The sequence below is a fragment of the Salmo trutta genome, chromosome 26 (assembly GCF_901001165.1).
Source record: "Salmo trutta chromosome 26, fSalTru1.1, whole genome shotgun sequence".
Classification (NCBI taxonomy): Eukaryota; Metazoa; Chordata; class Actinopteri; order Salmoniformes; family Salmonidae; genus Salmo; species Salmo trutta.
In genome coordinates, this window is record NC_042982.1 from 40,296,572 (window position 1) to 40,309,960 (window position 13,389).

Here is a 13,389-nt window from a genome sequence, read left to right on the forward strand (position 1 = left end):
AATGAGAACTTGATCTCAACTAGCCTACCTGGTTAAATAAAGGTCAAATAAATAAAAAATGAAATATGCCCAAACTCAGAATCAGTTAGGGCTTCCTAAAAGTAATATGATCATTTTCTGCAGGTTTCAAAGTCAAACTGTAGCAGGATCTCTCTTTCCTGCCTTGATTTGAACCCTTCCTCTTTCAAGTAACACTTCTTTGCACGGTGTTTACAGGCTCTAATATTTGGTATCAATTGAGTCTGGGGATGAGGTTAACACATGACTGAATTTGAAATGATGTCTCTGTGTTTATTATAGAAATACTTTTAATAGGCCAATGGTCAGTATTCATCCTAAAGGCCTTTCCCAAAATATGTTTCTTTAATATCGTGTGTCATTGGATGTCTTCCCCATCATATGTTTCTTGGTGTTTTGCTCTGGCCTCAGCAATATAATGAAACATTTAGGAACAAATATGCAAAAAAGTAAACCAAAACTGGAGGCCAGAATAGCAAAGATCTCCACAGCTACAGTGAATTTCCCAGGAGAGCTGACATAAGCTGGGATAAAGGTGATCCAGACTGCACAGAATATGAGCATGCTGAAGGTGATGAATTTGGCCTCATTGAAGTTATCAGGCAGCTTTCGAGCCAGAAAAGCCAGCACAAAGCACAAGACAGCCAGGAGTCCTATATACCCCAACACAGCCCAGAAACAAACAGCTGAACCCACATCACACTCTAGAATGATCTTTTCCTTATAGGTCTTCATGTTCTTGTAGGGGAAAGGAGGGGAGACTGTTAACCAAAGAACACAGATCAGGACCTGTATGAGAGTGAAAGCCAGAACACTGAGCCTCTGCTGTGGAGGACCAAACCATTTCATGACATTACTGGCTGGAAGTGTAGCCCTGAAGGCCATCAACACCACTATTGTTTTCCCCAGAACACAAGAGATGCAGAGGACGAAGGTGATCCCAAACGCTGTGTGACGCAGCATACAGGACCACTCAGAGGGCCGGCCAATGAAAGTAAGAGAACACAGAAAACACAGAGTCAAGGAGAAGAGCAGCAGGAAGCTCAGCTCAGAGTTGTTGGCCCTGACGATGGGGGTGTCCTTATGAATTGAAAACACAACAGCTACCAGAGTAGTAACACCAGACCCCAGTAAGGAGAAAAATACCAGAACTATGCCAATGATTTCTTCATAGGAGAGGAATTCAACTGGTTTCAACACACAGCGGTCCCTTTTTTCATTAGACCAATACTCCAAGTCACATCGATAGCAGCCGTTAGAATCTGTAAGGAGATTAGAACGTCATTCATTCCATGAATCAGTGTGTCACCGTGACATTTGTTTTTCGATATCTATTAGTTCTGTTGGGCAGTGACAGAGCTTGAAAGTATTGTAGGTAGCCCTAAATGCATTATATATCACCTGTGATATTGCTTATCTCTCCCTCCGCACATGGTACACAGTCATAACAGCATACAGGCTTTCCTTTCTGTACAGCCTTACGAGTGCCTGTGGGACAGCTCTCACTGCACACTGCTGCAGGTGCCTGTAGAGAAATACAAAACATCTGAACATTGGTGTATTTTAGATAATTAAACATGCAGAAATTATTTTATGTTACTACTTGTGGAAGTTATATTACCAATACATTTTACATTTTAGTCATTTTTACCCAGAGCGACTTACAGTAGTGAATGCATATATTTTATTTCATTCATTTTTTTGTACTGTCCCCCTGTGGGAATCAAACCCACAACCCTGGCGTTGCACACACCATGCTGGCGCTGCAAACACCATGCTCTACCAACTGAGCCACTGGGAAAGCTAACTGAGCATCAGGGAAAGCTACAAAACAAGACAATTGAGATAGACTATGTGGATTATGTATACATTATGGAATGCATGTTTTACATTTACAGTGGTTTGAGGTTTGCATGTGTTTTGCTTTTGCAACATAGTCAACATGTATTTGGTCATACCTCTGCCTGGCCCCCTACCCAGACCAGTTTTCCCTGGTTGAAGGTAAAGCGCTGTTCAGGGGGCATCGAGGAATCATACAGCCCAACAGCATGGAACTGCAGGGTCCCATCCTCCTCCTGCTGCCAGTTCACTAGGTCGTAGCACGCCACCACATCTCCGTTAGCATCAAACCAGATCTCCTCTCCTGTCTTTACTCTAAACCTCACCTCCTTCAGGTACTGTAGCACCTGCTCAACAACATGGAGAGAGAGACACAGACAGACAGACAGACAGACAGACAGACAGACAGACAGACAGACAGACAGACAGACAGACAGACAGAGAGACACAGAGAGACACAGAGAGACACAGAGAGATTGGGATGATTCATATGATATGTAATTTATTTATTTTTTAATCTGGAGCTTGCTCACCTGCTGTGATGTGTAGACTGGTCTTTTACCACTGTCTGTGTCATTCTTTAAGTCTGTCAGTAGGTTGTGTAGAGCGTGTGCAATGGCATACACAGCTGTATACACTTTACTGGATATTCTCAGCTCTGACACGTCAGTGTATTGGTTCTTCAGCTTTGCTAAGCTCTCTGTTCCTGTGCACAGCGTGCTGCTGACCCCCTCGAAGGAGCATTGGAACACAGTCTCCCAGAACTCCCTGAGCAGGGTTTTGTCTGGCTCCTGGGAGGGGTGCACCTTGTCTAGGAACCCCTCCAGACCATCCAGCCTGGCATTCCTGATGGCAAAGCCCACCGCCCCCCTCAAGAAGCCGTAGGCCTTGTTATCCGCCAGCAGCCTGGCTGTGATCCAGGACTCGCTGCCCACCCACTGCAGCCCAGGGTCTCCCTCCAGGGCCAGCTCATTCAACAGGGGGATGAGGTCCCCCAAGGTCAAGAACAGTACCACCACCCTGGCTGTGGCCCTCCGGATCACCCTGACGACTTCCAGGAGCTTTTCTCGGGAGTCTGTGCGATGGATGGACTCTTGGTACTCTACACAGACCCCTTCATGCCACGCTGCCTCCATGAATGTGGCAATGCCATTGTTTCCATAGTCATTGTTGCTGTTCACCACTCCCACCCAGTTCCATCCAAAGTGTTTGACCAGCTTTGCCAGAGCTCTGCTCTGGTAGAAGTCACTGGGGATGGTTCTGAAGAAGGAGGGGAACTCCTTTCTGTTACTCAGACAAGCACAGGTGGCGAAGTGGCTGATCTGTGTGGAAGAAAAGGGAAGATTTGAATTGATCTTTCATACATAGCTGACATTGACTATACTACCTCTAAAGAGCCAAAACCAGAAGGTGTCTCACCACAGGGATGCTGAATGGTCCGACCAGGGATGATATTCCGATGGAGGATGTGGAGCTTGACTCCCCTACAATGCCCAACACGGCTGGAGATCTGGAGCAGGAGGAGGGGTCTCCCAGGCTGTCCTCAGGCCCAGGGCTGTTCATCAGGGCCAAGGCTGAGTGGATGGCCAGGGTGGCAGAGCTACAGGAGTCATAGACCTGGTAACCCAGAGACAGCCCTGGCAGCAGATCACTGCTGTTGTTGATCTCCTCCAGGGCAAAGATCAGGGTCTGTGCAAACTGGAACTCACGTGGGTTGAAACTGGACAGCGGTAACAAACCAAAACAATTAGTTATTTGACGTCAGGAACCTCATATGCCACAATCACATATGCCAGCAAAACTGATATACTCGGTCGAGATTAGTTGAGTATTGTGTTTAGTATAACAGAAACAATTTGTATACTTGTTTTGTCCAAAAATAAATTCACAGATCATCTACAATAGTGTTAATAAGCACTGTGCCTAATTTCAGAGAGAGACTAAAAGAAATCTATCCTGATGAGAAATATTCCCAAAAAGCTAAAAGTTCCCACAGACAGTTGTTTTTCAACACATACCTGATACAGGGTGTTTTCTCTGGTCTGGAGGTGAACGAATGGACCTTGAAGAGGGCATTCCTATGTAGACCGAACACTGCCCCAATGTTGATGTCCCCCTCGGCAGACAGGAGAGGCAGAGCGGGTTTGCCCAGCGGAGAGCAGATTGGGGCTGGAGCAGCCATACCCCTCATCACCACCACCAGCAGCCGGAGAACCACGTCTGTTCTCAGTGCCATACCACTCTTCAGAAGGGCAGCTGTGTCTGAAAGGGCAGATAGAAGCGTTCCTCTTTTATAGAGGTGAAAATGTCCCCTAAGACGCTGGAACTGCCCATACACTCCCTCTCAACGAGTGGGATGTGGTTCTAGTGTTTATTGTCCCCGGAGTACAGGATGAGAGAGGGAGGTGGGATATTGACAGAGGCTGGGTTATGCTGCTAATATGAGCAAGCTGTAGATAGATAAGTGCAGGCTTCTGACATTGTGCATTTAAAACATCATATCAGTCATGCTTTCCCATAGTTTTTTTTGTATGACAATTTAAACTCATATGTAAAACAATAGAACAATTACATTTTATTTCAAACAAAAAATAGTAAAAAATAATATCTGTCATGCCTTCGCATTTATTGATGTATGACAATTTAAACACATACATAAAACAATAGAACAAGTATGGTATTGAAATAAATAATTAATTGTTTTATTATTTTACATGTGTGTTGAAATTGTCACCCCAAAAAAAAACATCTGGAAAAGCATGACACATATACATTTTCATTTCCACAATGTCAGACGTCTGCACTTATCTGTCCACTGTTTGCTCGTATTAACAATGTAGCCCAGCCTCTGTCAGTATCCCAACTCCCTATCTAATCATAGACAAGGTCTAGCTGCTGGTTTGTCCCGGGGACGTAACCTGAAGGTCGCAAAGAAGGCTCTGATTGGTGCACCACTGATTCACATCACCACTTGTTACTGTTGCAAGGCCCTGATTGGTGAACCACTGATCCAGCTCTTTGTCTTTTGCTAATCCTAGAGACAAGCCCACACAGTGCTTTTAACATAGTGTTTTCAAACATATTGGACTCACTTCAACAGACAGTGCCAGTCCAAAGTTTGGACACATCTATATATTCAAGGCTTTTTGTTTATTTTGACTATTTTCTAAATTTTAGAATAATATTGAAGACATCAAAACTATGAAATAACACATATGGAATCATGTGTAGTAACCCCAAAGAATTTTGAAAACAATATATTTTATATTTGAGGTTCTTCAAAGTAGCCAACCTTTGCCAGTTGTTTCCACTTCTGGCAGTTGTTTATTTGGCTCCTGAGTGCCGCAGCGGGCTAAGGCCCTGTATTACAGTGCAAGAGGTGTCACTACTGTCCCTGGTTCGATTCCAGGCTATATCACATCTGGCTGTGATTGGGAGTCCCATAGGGCGCCGCATAATTGGCTCAGTGTCGTCTGGGGTAGGACGTCTTTGTAAAAAATATTTTATTATTGAATGACTTGCCTAGAGTTAATTAGGGCTTGCTGTCCCACTAGCGGGACACAAGTCAACAAATTCCAGGCAAATTGGAGGGCACGCAAGTCAAATAAATATTTGTAATATTAAACAAGAATTAAAATACAAGTGTCTTACATCATTTAAAAGCTTAATTCCGTGTTAATCTAACTGCGTTGTCAGATTTCAAAAAGGCTTTACGGCAAAAGTATACCGTGCGATTGTCTGAGGAAGGCGCCCCACATCAACATATTTTTCAACCAGCGCAGGCTTCACAAAATCACAAATAGCGATTAAAGAAATCACTTACCTTTGAAGATCGTCCTCTGTTTCCCAGCTACAACATCAATGGTCGTTTTGTTCGATAAAATGCTTCTTTATATCCCAAAAAGTCAGTTTAGTTGGCGCCATTGATTTCAGTAATCCACTCGTTCAACATGCAGACAAATGAGTCCAAAAAGCTACTGGTAAACTTCGTCCAAACAAGTCAAACGACATTTCTATTTAATCCTCAGGTACTCTAAAATGTAAATAAACTATAAAATTTCATTCGGAAAGTAGTATGTTCCCTCGTGAGCCGAAAGACTGATTTTCTTCAGGTGGTCTCCTAACAAAAACTCCAAATACTTGTTTGTTTTTCAAAAAATCAGCCTGAAACCTTGAATAAAGACTCTTGACATCTAGTGGAATCCATAGGAATTGCAATCTGGAATACGGATGTACATGGAAACAATAGGTTTCCATAATAAGATAAAATAATATTCTTGTCGGATGTTCATCGGATTTTTGCCTGCCATATCAATTCTGTTATAGTCTCACACATTATTTTAACAGTTTTAGAACCTTCAACGTGTTTTCTATCCAATACTACCAATTATATGCATATCCTGTTTGGGATAAGGGTCAGTATTTTCACGGCCGGATAAAAAACATACCCGATTTAATCTGGTTACTACTCCTGCCCAGAAACTAGAATATGCATGTAATTAGTAGATTTGGATAGAAAACACCCTAGAGTTTCTAAAACTGTTTGAATGGTGTCTGTGAATATAACAGAACTCATATGGCAGGCCAAAACCTGAGAAGATTCCATACAGGAAGTGCCCTGTCTGACAATTTGTTCTCCTTCTAGGGCATCTCTATCAAAAATACAGCATCTCTGCTGTAACGTGACATTTTCTAAGGCTTCCATTGGCTCTCAGAAGGCGCCAGAAAGAGGAATGACGTCTCTGCAGTCTCTGAGCGAAAAAAAGCAGGAGTTTTTGTGAGTGGTCAGGCAGGGAACAATGACACTGGAGTGCGCATGCACGAGACGACTCCATGTTTTTCTTTCAGTCTATGAATGAATATAACGTCGCCCAGTTGGAATATTATCGCTATTTTACGTGAAAAATAGCATAACAATTGATTTTAACCTGGCGTTTGGGCCTGAGTAACAGGCAGTTTACTTTGGGCACGTCAGTCAGGCGGAAATTCAGGAAACTAGACCCTATCCCAGAGAGGTTTTAAATGTAAAACAAATACGTTTAAAATTGCCTTGATTATAGCTTTGCGCACTCTTGGCATTCTCTGATCCATCTTCATGAGGAATGCTTTTCCATCAGTCTTGAAGAGTTCCCACATACTTTGAGCATGTGTTGGCTGCGTTTCCTTCACTCTGCAGTCCAACTCATCCCAAACCATCTCAATTGGGTTGAGGTGGGGTGATTGTGGAGGTCAGGTCATCTAATGCAGCACTCCATTGCTCTCCTTGGTCAAGTAGCCCTTACACAGCCTGTTTTGGGTCATTTTCCTGTTGAAAAGCAAATGATAGACCCACTAAGCGCCAACCAGTTGGGATGGCGTATCACTGCAGAATGCTGTGGAAGCCATTCTGGTTAAGTATGCCTTGAATTCTAAATTGAATTCTAACACCATCCTACTTCCTCCTCCATGCTTCACGGTGGGAACCACACATGCGGAGATCATTCATTCACCTGCTCTACATCTAACAAAGACTCAGCAATTGGAAACAAAAATCTCAAATTTGGACTAATCAGACCAAATGACAGACTTCCACCGGTCTACTGTCCATTGCTCGTGCTTCTTGTCCTAAGCAAGTCTCTTCTTCTTCTTGGTGTCCTTTAGTACTAGCAGCAATTCGACCATGAAGGCCTGATTCACACAGTCTACTCCGAACAGTTGTTGTTGAGATGTGTCTGCTACTTGAACTCCGTAAAGCATTTATTTGGCTGCAATTTCTGAGGCTGGTAACTCTAATGAACTTATCCTCTGCGTCAGAGGTAACTCTGGGTCTTCCTTTCCTGTGGCGGGCCTCGTGAGAGCCAGTCTCGTATTGACTGACCTTCATGGCTTAAAGTAATGATGGACTGTTGTTTCTCTTTGCTTATATGAGCTGTTCTTGTCATAATATGGAATTGGTCTTTTACCAAATAGGGCTATCTTCTGTATTCCACCCCTACCTTGTCACAGTTTAACTGATTGTCTAAAATGCATAAAGAAGGAAATAAATTCCACAAATACTCTTTAACAAGGCACACCTGTTATTAAGTCAAATGCATTCCAGGTGACTACCTCATGAAGCTGGTTGAGAGAATGCCAACAGTGTGCAAAGCTGTCATCAAGGCAAAGGGTGGCTATTTTGAAGAATCACAAATATAAAATATATTTTGATTTGTTTAACACTTTTTTGGTTACTACATGATTTTATATGTGTTTATTCATAGTTTTGATGTCTTCACTATTATTCTACAATGTAGAAAACAGTAAAACATAAATAAAAACCCTCTTCAAATTCCCCCCCCCTTAGTTTCAATTTCCGCCTGAAGACATACCCAAATCTAACTGCCTGTAGCTCAGGCCCTGAAGCAAGGATATGCATTTTCTTGGTACCATTTGAAAGAAAACTCTCTGAAGTTTTTGGAAATGTGAATTGAATGCAGGAGAATATAACACAATAGATCTGGTAGAAGAAAATACAAAGAAAAAACCATCCGTTTTTTCTTTTTATTGTTGTTGCATCATCTTTAAAATTAACAAGAAAAAACAAACAGTCAGATATGATGATGGGAACAATTTCAGTGAAAAACAGAACAGGGCAACAGTACTTGTGCAAAGTTTCAGAATGATAACTTCCGGAATGAGTGTGCTACATCCAATTTAGCATGAAGTCACCCAGGTGTCCCACACAAGTTCCCAAAATGTACCCAAGTGGCCAAATTGGTGAAGTTATACATTTTGAAGCAAATAACTATACAAAATACCTAAATGGTATTGTAACACACCCAAAACATTTTTTAGAAAAAATGAAAAAAATTATTATATAAATGTACAAAAAACACGGGTAACTATTTACAAATCAAATCAAATCAAATGTATTTATATATCCCTTCTTATATCAGTTTGTGATATACAGAAACCCAGCCTAAAACCCCAAACAGCAAGCAATGTAGATGCACAGTGGCTAGGAAAAACTCCCTAGAATGCAGGAACCTAAGAAGAAACCTAGAGAGGAACCAGGCTATGAGGGGTGGCCAGTCCTCTTCTGGCTGTGCCGGGTGGAGGTGGGACAGGTAGCACAAAATACCTAAATGGTATTGTAACACACCCAAAACATTTTTTTGAAAAAATGAAAAAAATTATTATATAAATGTACAAAAAACACGGGTAACTATTTACAAATCAAATCAAATCAAATGTATTTATATATCCCTTCTTATATCAGTTTGTGATATACAGAAACCCAGCCTAAAACCCCAAACAGCAAGCAATGTAGATGCACAGTGGCTAGGAAAAACTCCCTAGAAGGCAGGAACCTAAGAAGAAACCTAGAGAGGAACCAGGCTATGAGGGGTGACCAGTCCTCTTCTGGCTGTGCCGGGTGGAGGTGGGACAGGTAGCACGTCCGGTGAACAGGTAAGGTTTCCATAGCCGCAGGCTGAACAGTTGAAACTGGAGCAGCAGCACGGCCAGGTGGACTGGGGACAGCAAGGAGTCATCATGCCAGGTAGTCCTGAGGCATGGTCCTAGGGCTCAGGTTCTCAGAGAGAGATAAAGAAAGAGAGAATTAGAGAGAGCATACTTAAATTCACACAGGACACCAGATAAGACAAGGGAAATACTCCAGATGTAACAGACTGACCCTAGCCCCCCGACACATAAACTACTGCAGCATAAATACTAGAGGCTGAGACAGGAGGGGTCAGGAGACACTGTGGCCCCATTTACACACTTTCAATATTTGGAAGACCCTACGTCCTCTACACAATATTGTGCTGCTTATGCCATGTGCCATAGCAGTCTCTTTCTGCTGTAAAGCAAAGGGTCACCAAGCATGTGGTGCAGGTGATGGGGGACTTCATTTTGCAGAGAACACAACGACGCCTCCATGCTGTGCCCTTTTGGCCCTGAGGCACATCCATGCCTGCAGAAATAAATTTGGGCAGATGAACACTTGTTGCAGCAGCAGAAGGGACAGGTACAACAGGTGCAACAGGTGCAGTGGTGCTGTAGTCAGCAAGCTCCCTGATGAGCAGTTCTCTGAAAGCTCGCTGTGTGATGGGGGGCTTTCCACAGCTCTTAGCAATTTCCTTGTGTAGGATGAATGCATTCACCACAGCAATGTCGATGAAATGGTAGAAGAACGTCTTGTACCATTTTGTTGTCTTGTGCAGAACATTGTAATAGCCTATCAGCGCATCCGACAGGTCCACACCGCCCATGCTCTTGTTGTAGTCCTTCACAGCAGCTGGAATGGGGACATTCTTTGTGGTCCATGCCCCATTAGCGCTCTTCACCCGCCTGACTACGTTATCGCCACTGAAGGATTTGTGGATTGTTGAGCACATCACCACCTCTCTGGTATCCATCCACTTTACAAAGAGAAGGCCATCTTCACGGATCCATCGCATGCTACCCCGCTCAGCGCGCTTAGGCATGTCATTCACCTTTGTCTTCGGAAAGCCCACCCTGTTGGTGCGAATGGTGCCACAAGCCCATACATGCCGCTTCTTCAGGTCTGTAAACAGGGTAGGGCTTGTGTAGAAGTTGTCTACAAACAGTTTGTAGCCCTTCCCCAGCAGTTGAAAATCCAATAACTCCATTACAGAGTCGTAGCTAAGTCCCTTACCGGTAGCACAAGTGTTCTTCCCCTCATAAACAAAGAAATTGCAAGTGTAGGCACACACAGAATCAGCCAAAACAAACAGCTTGTAACCCCACTTGGTTGGTTTGTTTCTCATATATTGTTTGAGGCTGATTCTGGCCTTTGAGGCTACCATCCTCTCATCTATGGACAGGTTCTGTGCAGGCTGAAAGTAGGTCTTGCAGGCATCAACAATGCTGAGGTAGAGAGGCTTTATTTTGCAGAGTCTATCAAATGTTGCTGTGCCTTTCTTCTTGTCATTCTCTTCATCATCTTTTGGGTCGCTGATATGAAGTGCCCGTGAGAGAAGCAGAAACCTTTTGCATGACATGACAGTCATGGGGAAAGGCAGTTGGTACAGAGATGATGTTTTCCAGTAGTCGGTCAGGGATTTCAGCTTCACCAGCCCCATGTAGATGACCAGTGAAAGGTAGCAGAAAAAGTCAGACATGCAAATGGGCTTCCATGCTACTTTTCTGCCTGCTTGCATCTTTGCCCCATACTTATTTGTGTTAGACACGAGAGAATCTACAACAGATGATGTGAAAAACAACTGAAAAAGCTGAAGGGGGCTATAACCTGCAGTCATGTTCAGCTGGGGTCCTGGCTTCCTTTTCGGCCTAAACGTTGGTTGAGGTGGCTCCACGTCTGCTTCGAGGACAGTGTGCCAACGCCCGTCTGCCCCTTTGTTGGCAGGTTGCACACTTCCCCTCCTGCGCTTCTTCGTTAGTGCCTTCACACCTCTAGATGGCCCGGGAGGTGTGGAGCCAGAGACAGCAGGGTCCGGCTGGATGGACCAGCTTCAGTGGGGGATGGACACCTTGACATTGGGGGCTCCCAATCTGAGTCTGAGGCACTGTGAAAGAAAAAAGTTCAGGTAGAATAGTTTCACGCATGAGCCCAGCTATAAAAAACAGATATATAGAGTACAGGGAACATAGTCAGTCACTAGGTTGAAGTGCTGTTCCATTTCACTCTGGCCATTGTTGTGGGCCTGCCCTCCCCTCCCCTCAACAGCCTCAAATAGCCCTCTTTCATGTGGGGCTGGGGTGGAGTGGCAGACACATGCATCTCAGCCATGCTCCCTCTAATATTCTACTCCATTCCATTTATTTTATATATATATATATATATATATATATTTTATATATTTTATATATTTATTTATTTTATATATTTATTTTATATATACATACACATATAAATATATATATACACATATATACACACACACACATATATATACATATAATATATATACACACATAGTCTATGGGTCATACGCATACATACAAACATACCCCCAAACACAATGTATAGCCAATGAGTACTTTACACATTTCATTACATTTTTATATATTGCAAATAAAATGTTAAAAATCACGAATAATATTTGATATTATTAATTTCAAACAACAGCATTAGCATGAGAAGAATTTACCAGTCCAAAGCGACGTCCTCTCCGTGCAGAAAATAGTCTTCCATTTCGGAGTCGTAGCTATGCTCGCTAGCTGAATCCTCTTCCAGGAGCAACTCTGTCTCACTTTCCCTATCTATTTCATCAATAATCTGGTGTACATCTGTATATCTAGACTTGGATTTAGCTTTCCCTGATTTAGTCGCCATAATGTTCGATATAAAAAGTAGCTAATGATGCGTTTTACCGAAATACTGCTGTGCGCAACAAGCGTGGCTCCTTCCTCGATGAGTGTTCAATGGCGAAAGGCCGTCTTTACGCATGAGTTTACTACTTGAGCTGGTCTTCCAACACACAAACATCCCATATTGCCGTTTACCTCAGCTCATTGGCTATCTACCCAGCTAGATTTCAAGAGGATCAGTGGTCATTGGGTTACAAAACAGTCAATCAAAGGAACAGCGCTCATATAATTGGTGCACAATGAGGTCATTACATGTTGTCTGCAAATCGGTTTCTTTTGGTCAATAGGTCCCACAAAAAGAACCATCAAGGGTGATTGTGTTACAAACAACCAGTTGATTGCAGTGAACCCTAACTTGACTAGAGAAACACACGTTGAGTGAGTGTATTTACGTCGAATGCTTCAGAGAAAGTTGAATGAGACTGAATTCACGATACAAGCGGTTGACAAAATGTTTCGTGTTAGGCTATAAAAATGGATTTTATCAAACAAAAGACCATTCATTATGTAACAGTGAGCCTTGGGATTGCAAAGAGAAGAAGATCTTCAAAGGTAAATTATTTATTTTATTGCAATTTGTGATTTTGTTACGCATGTGCTGGTTGAATTAGCATTTTGTTATGGTGCTCTCTACTCAGATAATCGCATCATATGCTTTCACAGTAAATCCTTTTAAAAATCTTTCAAGGCAGTTAGATTACCGAGATTCTAGGCTTTTGAAGAATGTGAGACACTTGTATTTTCATGAACGTTTAATATGACTATTTATGTAGAGTTCTGCCATTTCACCGGATGTTGTCGAATTTGATCCCGCTAACGGGATCAGCACGTCAAGAAGATCAGCACGTCAAGAAGAAATTAGTAGGTGTGTCCAAACCTTTGACTGGTAATGTACAGATTATGTCGAAAGTTTACATACACCTTAGCCAAATACATTTAAACTCAGTTTATCACAATTCCTGACATTTAATCCTAGTAAAAATTCCCTGTTTTAGTTCAGTTAGAATCACCACTTTATTTTAAGAATGTGAATTGTCAGAATAATACTAGAGAGAATGATTTATTCAGCTTTTATTTCTTTCATCATATTCCCATTGGCGACCAAGCTTTAACTTCCTGACTGATGTCTTGAGATGTTGCTTCAATATATCCACATAATTTTCCGTCCCCATGATGCCATCTTTTTTGTTAAGTGCACCAGTCCCTCCCACAGCA

General features: G+C 42.6%; 2 protein-coding genes and 1 long non-coding RNA gene across 3 annotated transcripts; all 3 read right to left on the reverse strand.

The window, feature by feature from the left end:
* Nucleotides 1-363: 363 nt before the first annotated feature.
* Nucleotides 364-4,104, reverse strand: LOC115163769 (extracellular calcium-sensing receptor-like). Its single transcript, XM_029715935.1, has 6 exons — nt 3,876-4,104; nt 3,277-3,577; nt 2,391-3,179; nt 1,977-2,204; nt 1,420-1,543; nt 364-1,280 (listed from the first exon to the last, which is right to left on the reverse strand). Exons 1-6 carry the CDS (start codon nt 4,091-4,093, stop codon nt 364-366), a joined length of 2,577 nt encoding a protein of 858 aa, XP_029571795.1. The 5' UTR covers nt 4,094-4,104.
* A 4,232-nt stretch (nt 4,105-8,336) lies between these two features.
* LOC115163771 (uncharacterized) lies at nt 8,337-9,211 on the reverse strand. The gene is made up of 2 exons (XR_003869812.1): nt 8,957-9,211; nt 8,337-8,633 (listed from the first exon to the last, which is right to left on the reverse strand). It is a non-coding gene; the product is annotated as an uncharacterized LOC115163771 (long non-coding RNA).
* Nucleotides 9,212-9,514: 303 nt separating this feature from the next.
* LOC115163768 (piggyBac transposable element-derived protein 4-like) lies at nt 9,515-12,805 on the reverse strand. Its single transcript, XM_029715934.1, has 2 exons — nt 11,955-12,805; nt 9,515-11,369 (listed from the first exon to the last, which is right to left on the reverse strand). Exon 2 carries the CDS (start codon nt 11,100-11,102, stop codon nt 9,630-9,632), a length of 1,473 nt encoding a protein of 490 aa, XP_029571794.1. The 5' UTR covers nt 11,103-11,369; nt 11,955-12,805; the 3' UTR covers nt 9,515-9,629.
* Nucleotides 12,806-13,389: the final 584 nt, after the last annotated feature.

What these genes read in the sequence shown, in the direction of transcription:
- LOC115163768 (XM_029715934.1), bottom strand. Translation starts at nt 11,102, where the DNA reads ATGACTGCAGGTTATAGCCCCCTTCAGCTTTTTCAGTTGTTTTTCACA.
- LOC115163769 (XM_029715935.1), bottom strand. Translation starts at nt 4,093, where the DNA reads ATGGCACTGAGAACAGACGTGGTTCTCCGGCTGCTGGTGGTGGTGATG. An exon ending in CAGTCTACACATCACAGCAG is followed by an intron (nt 2,205 to 2,390) that starts GTGAGCAAGCTC and finishes GTTGTTGAGCAG; the next exon opens with GTGCTACAGTACCTGAAGGA. An exon ending in AGAGATAAGCAATATCACAG is followed by an intron (nt 1,281 to 1,419) that starts GTGATATATAAT and finishes ATCTCCTTACAG; the next exon opens with ATTCTAACGGCTGCTATCGA.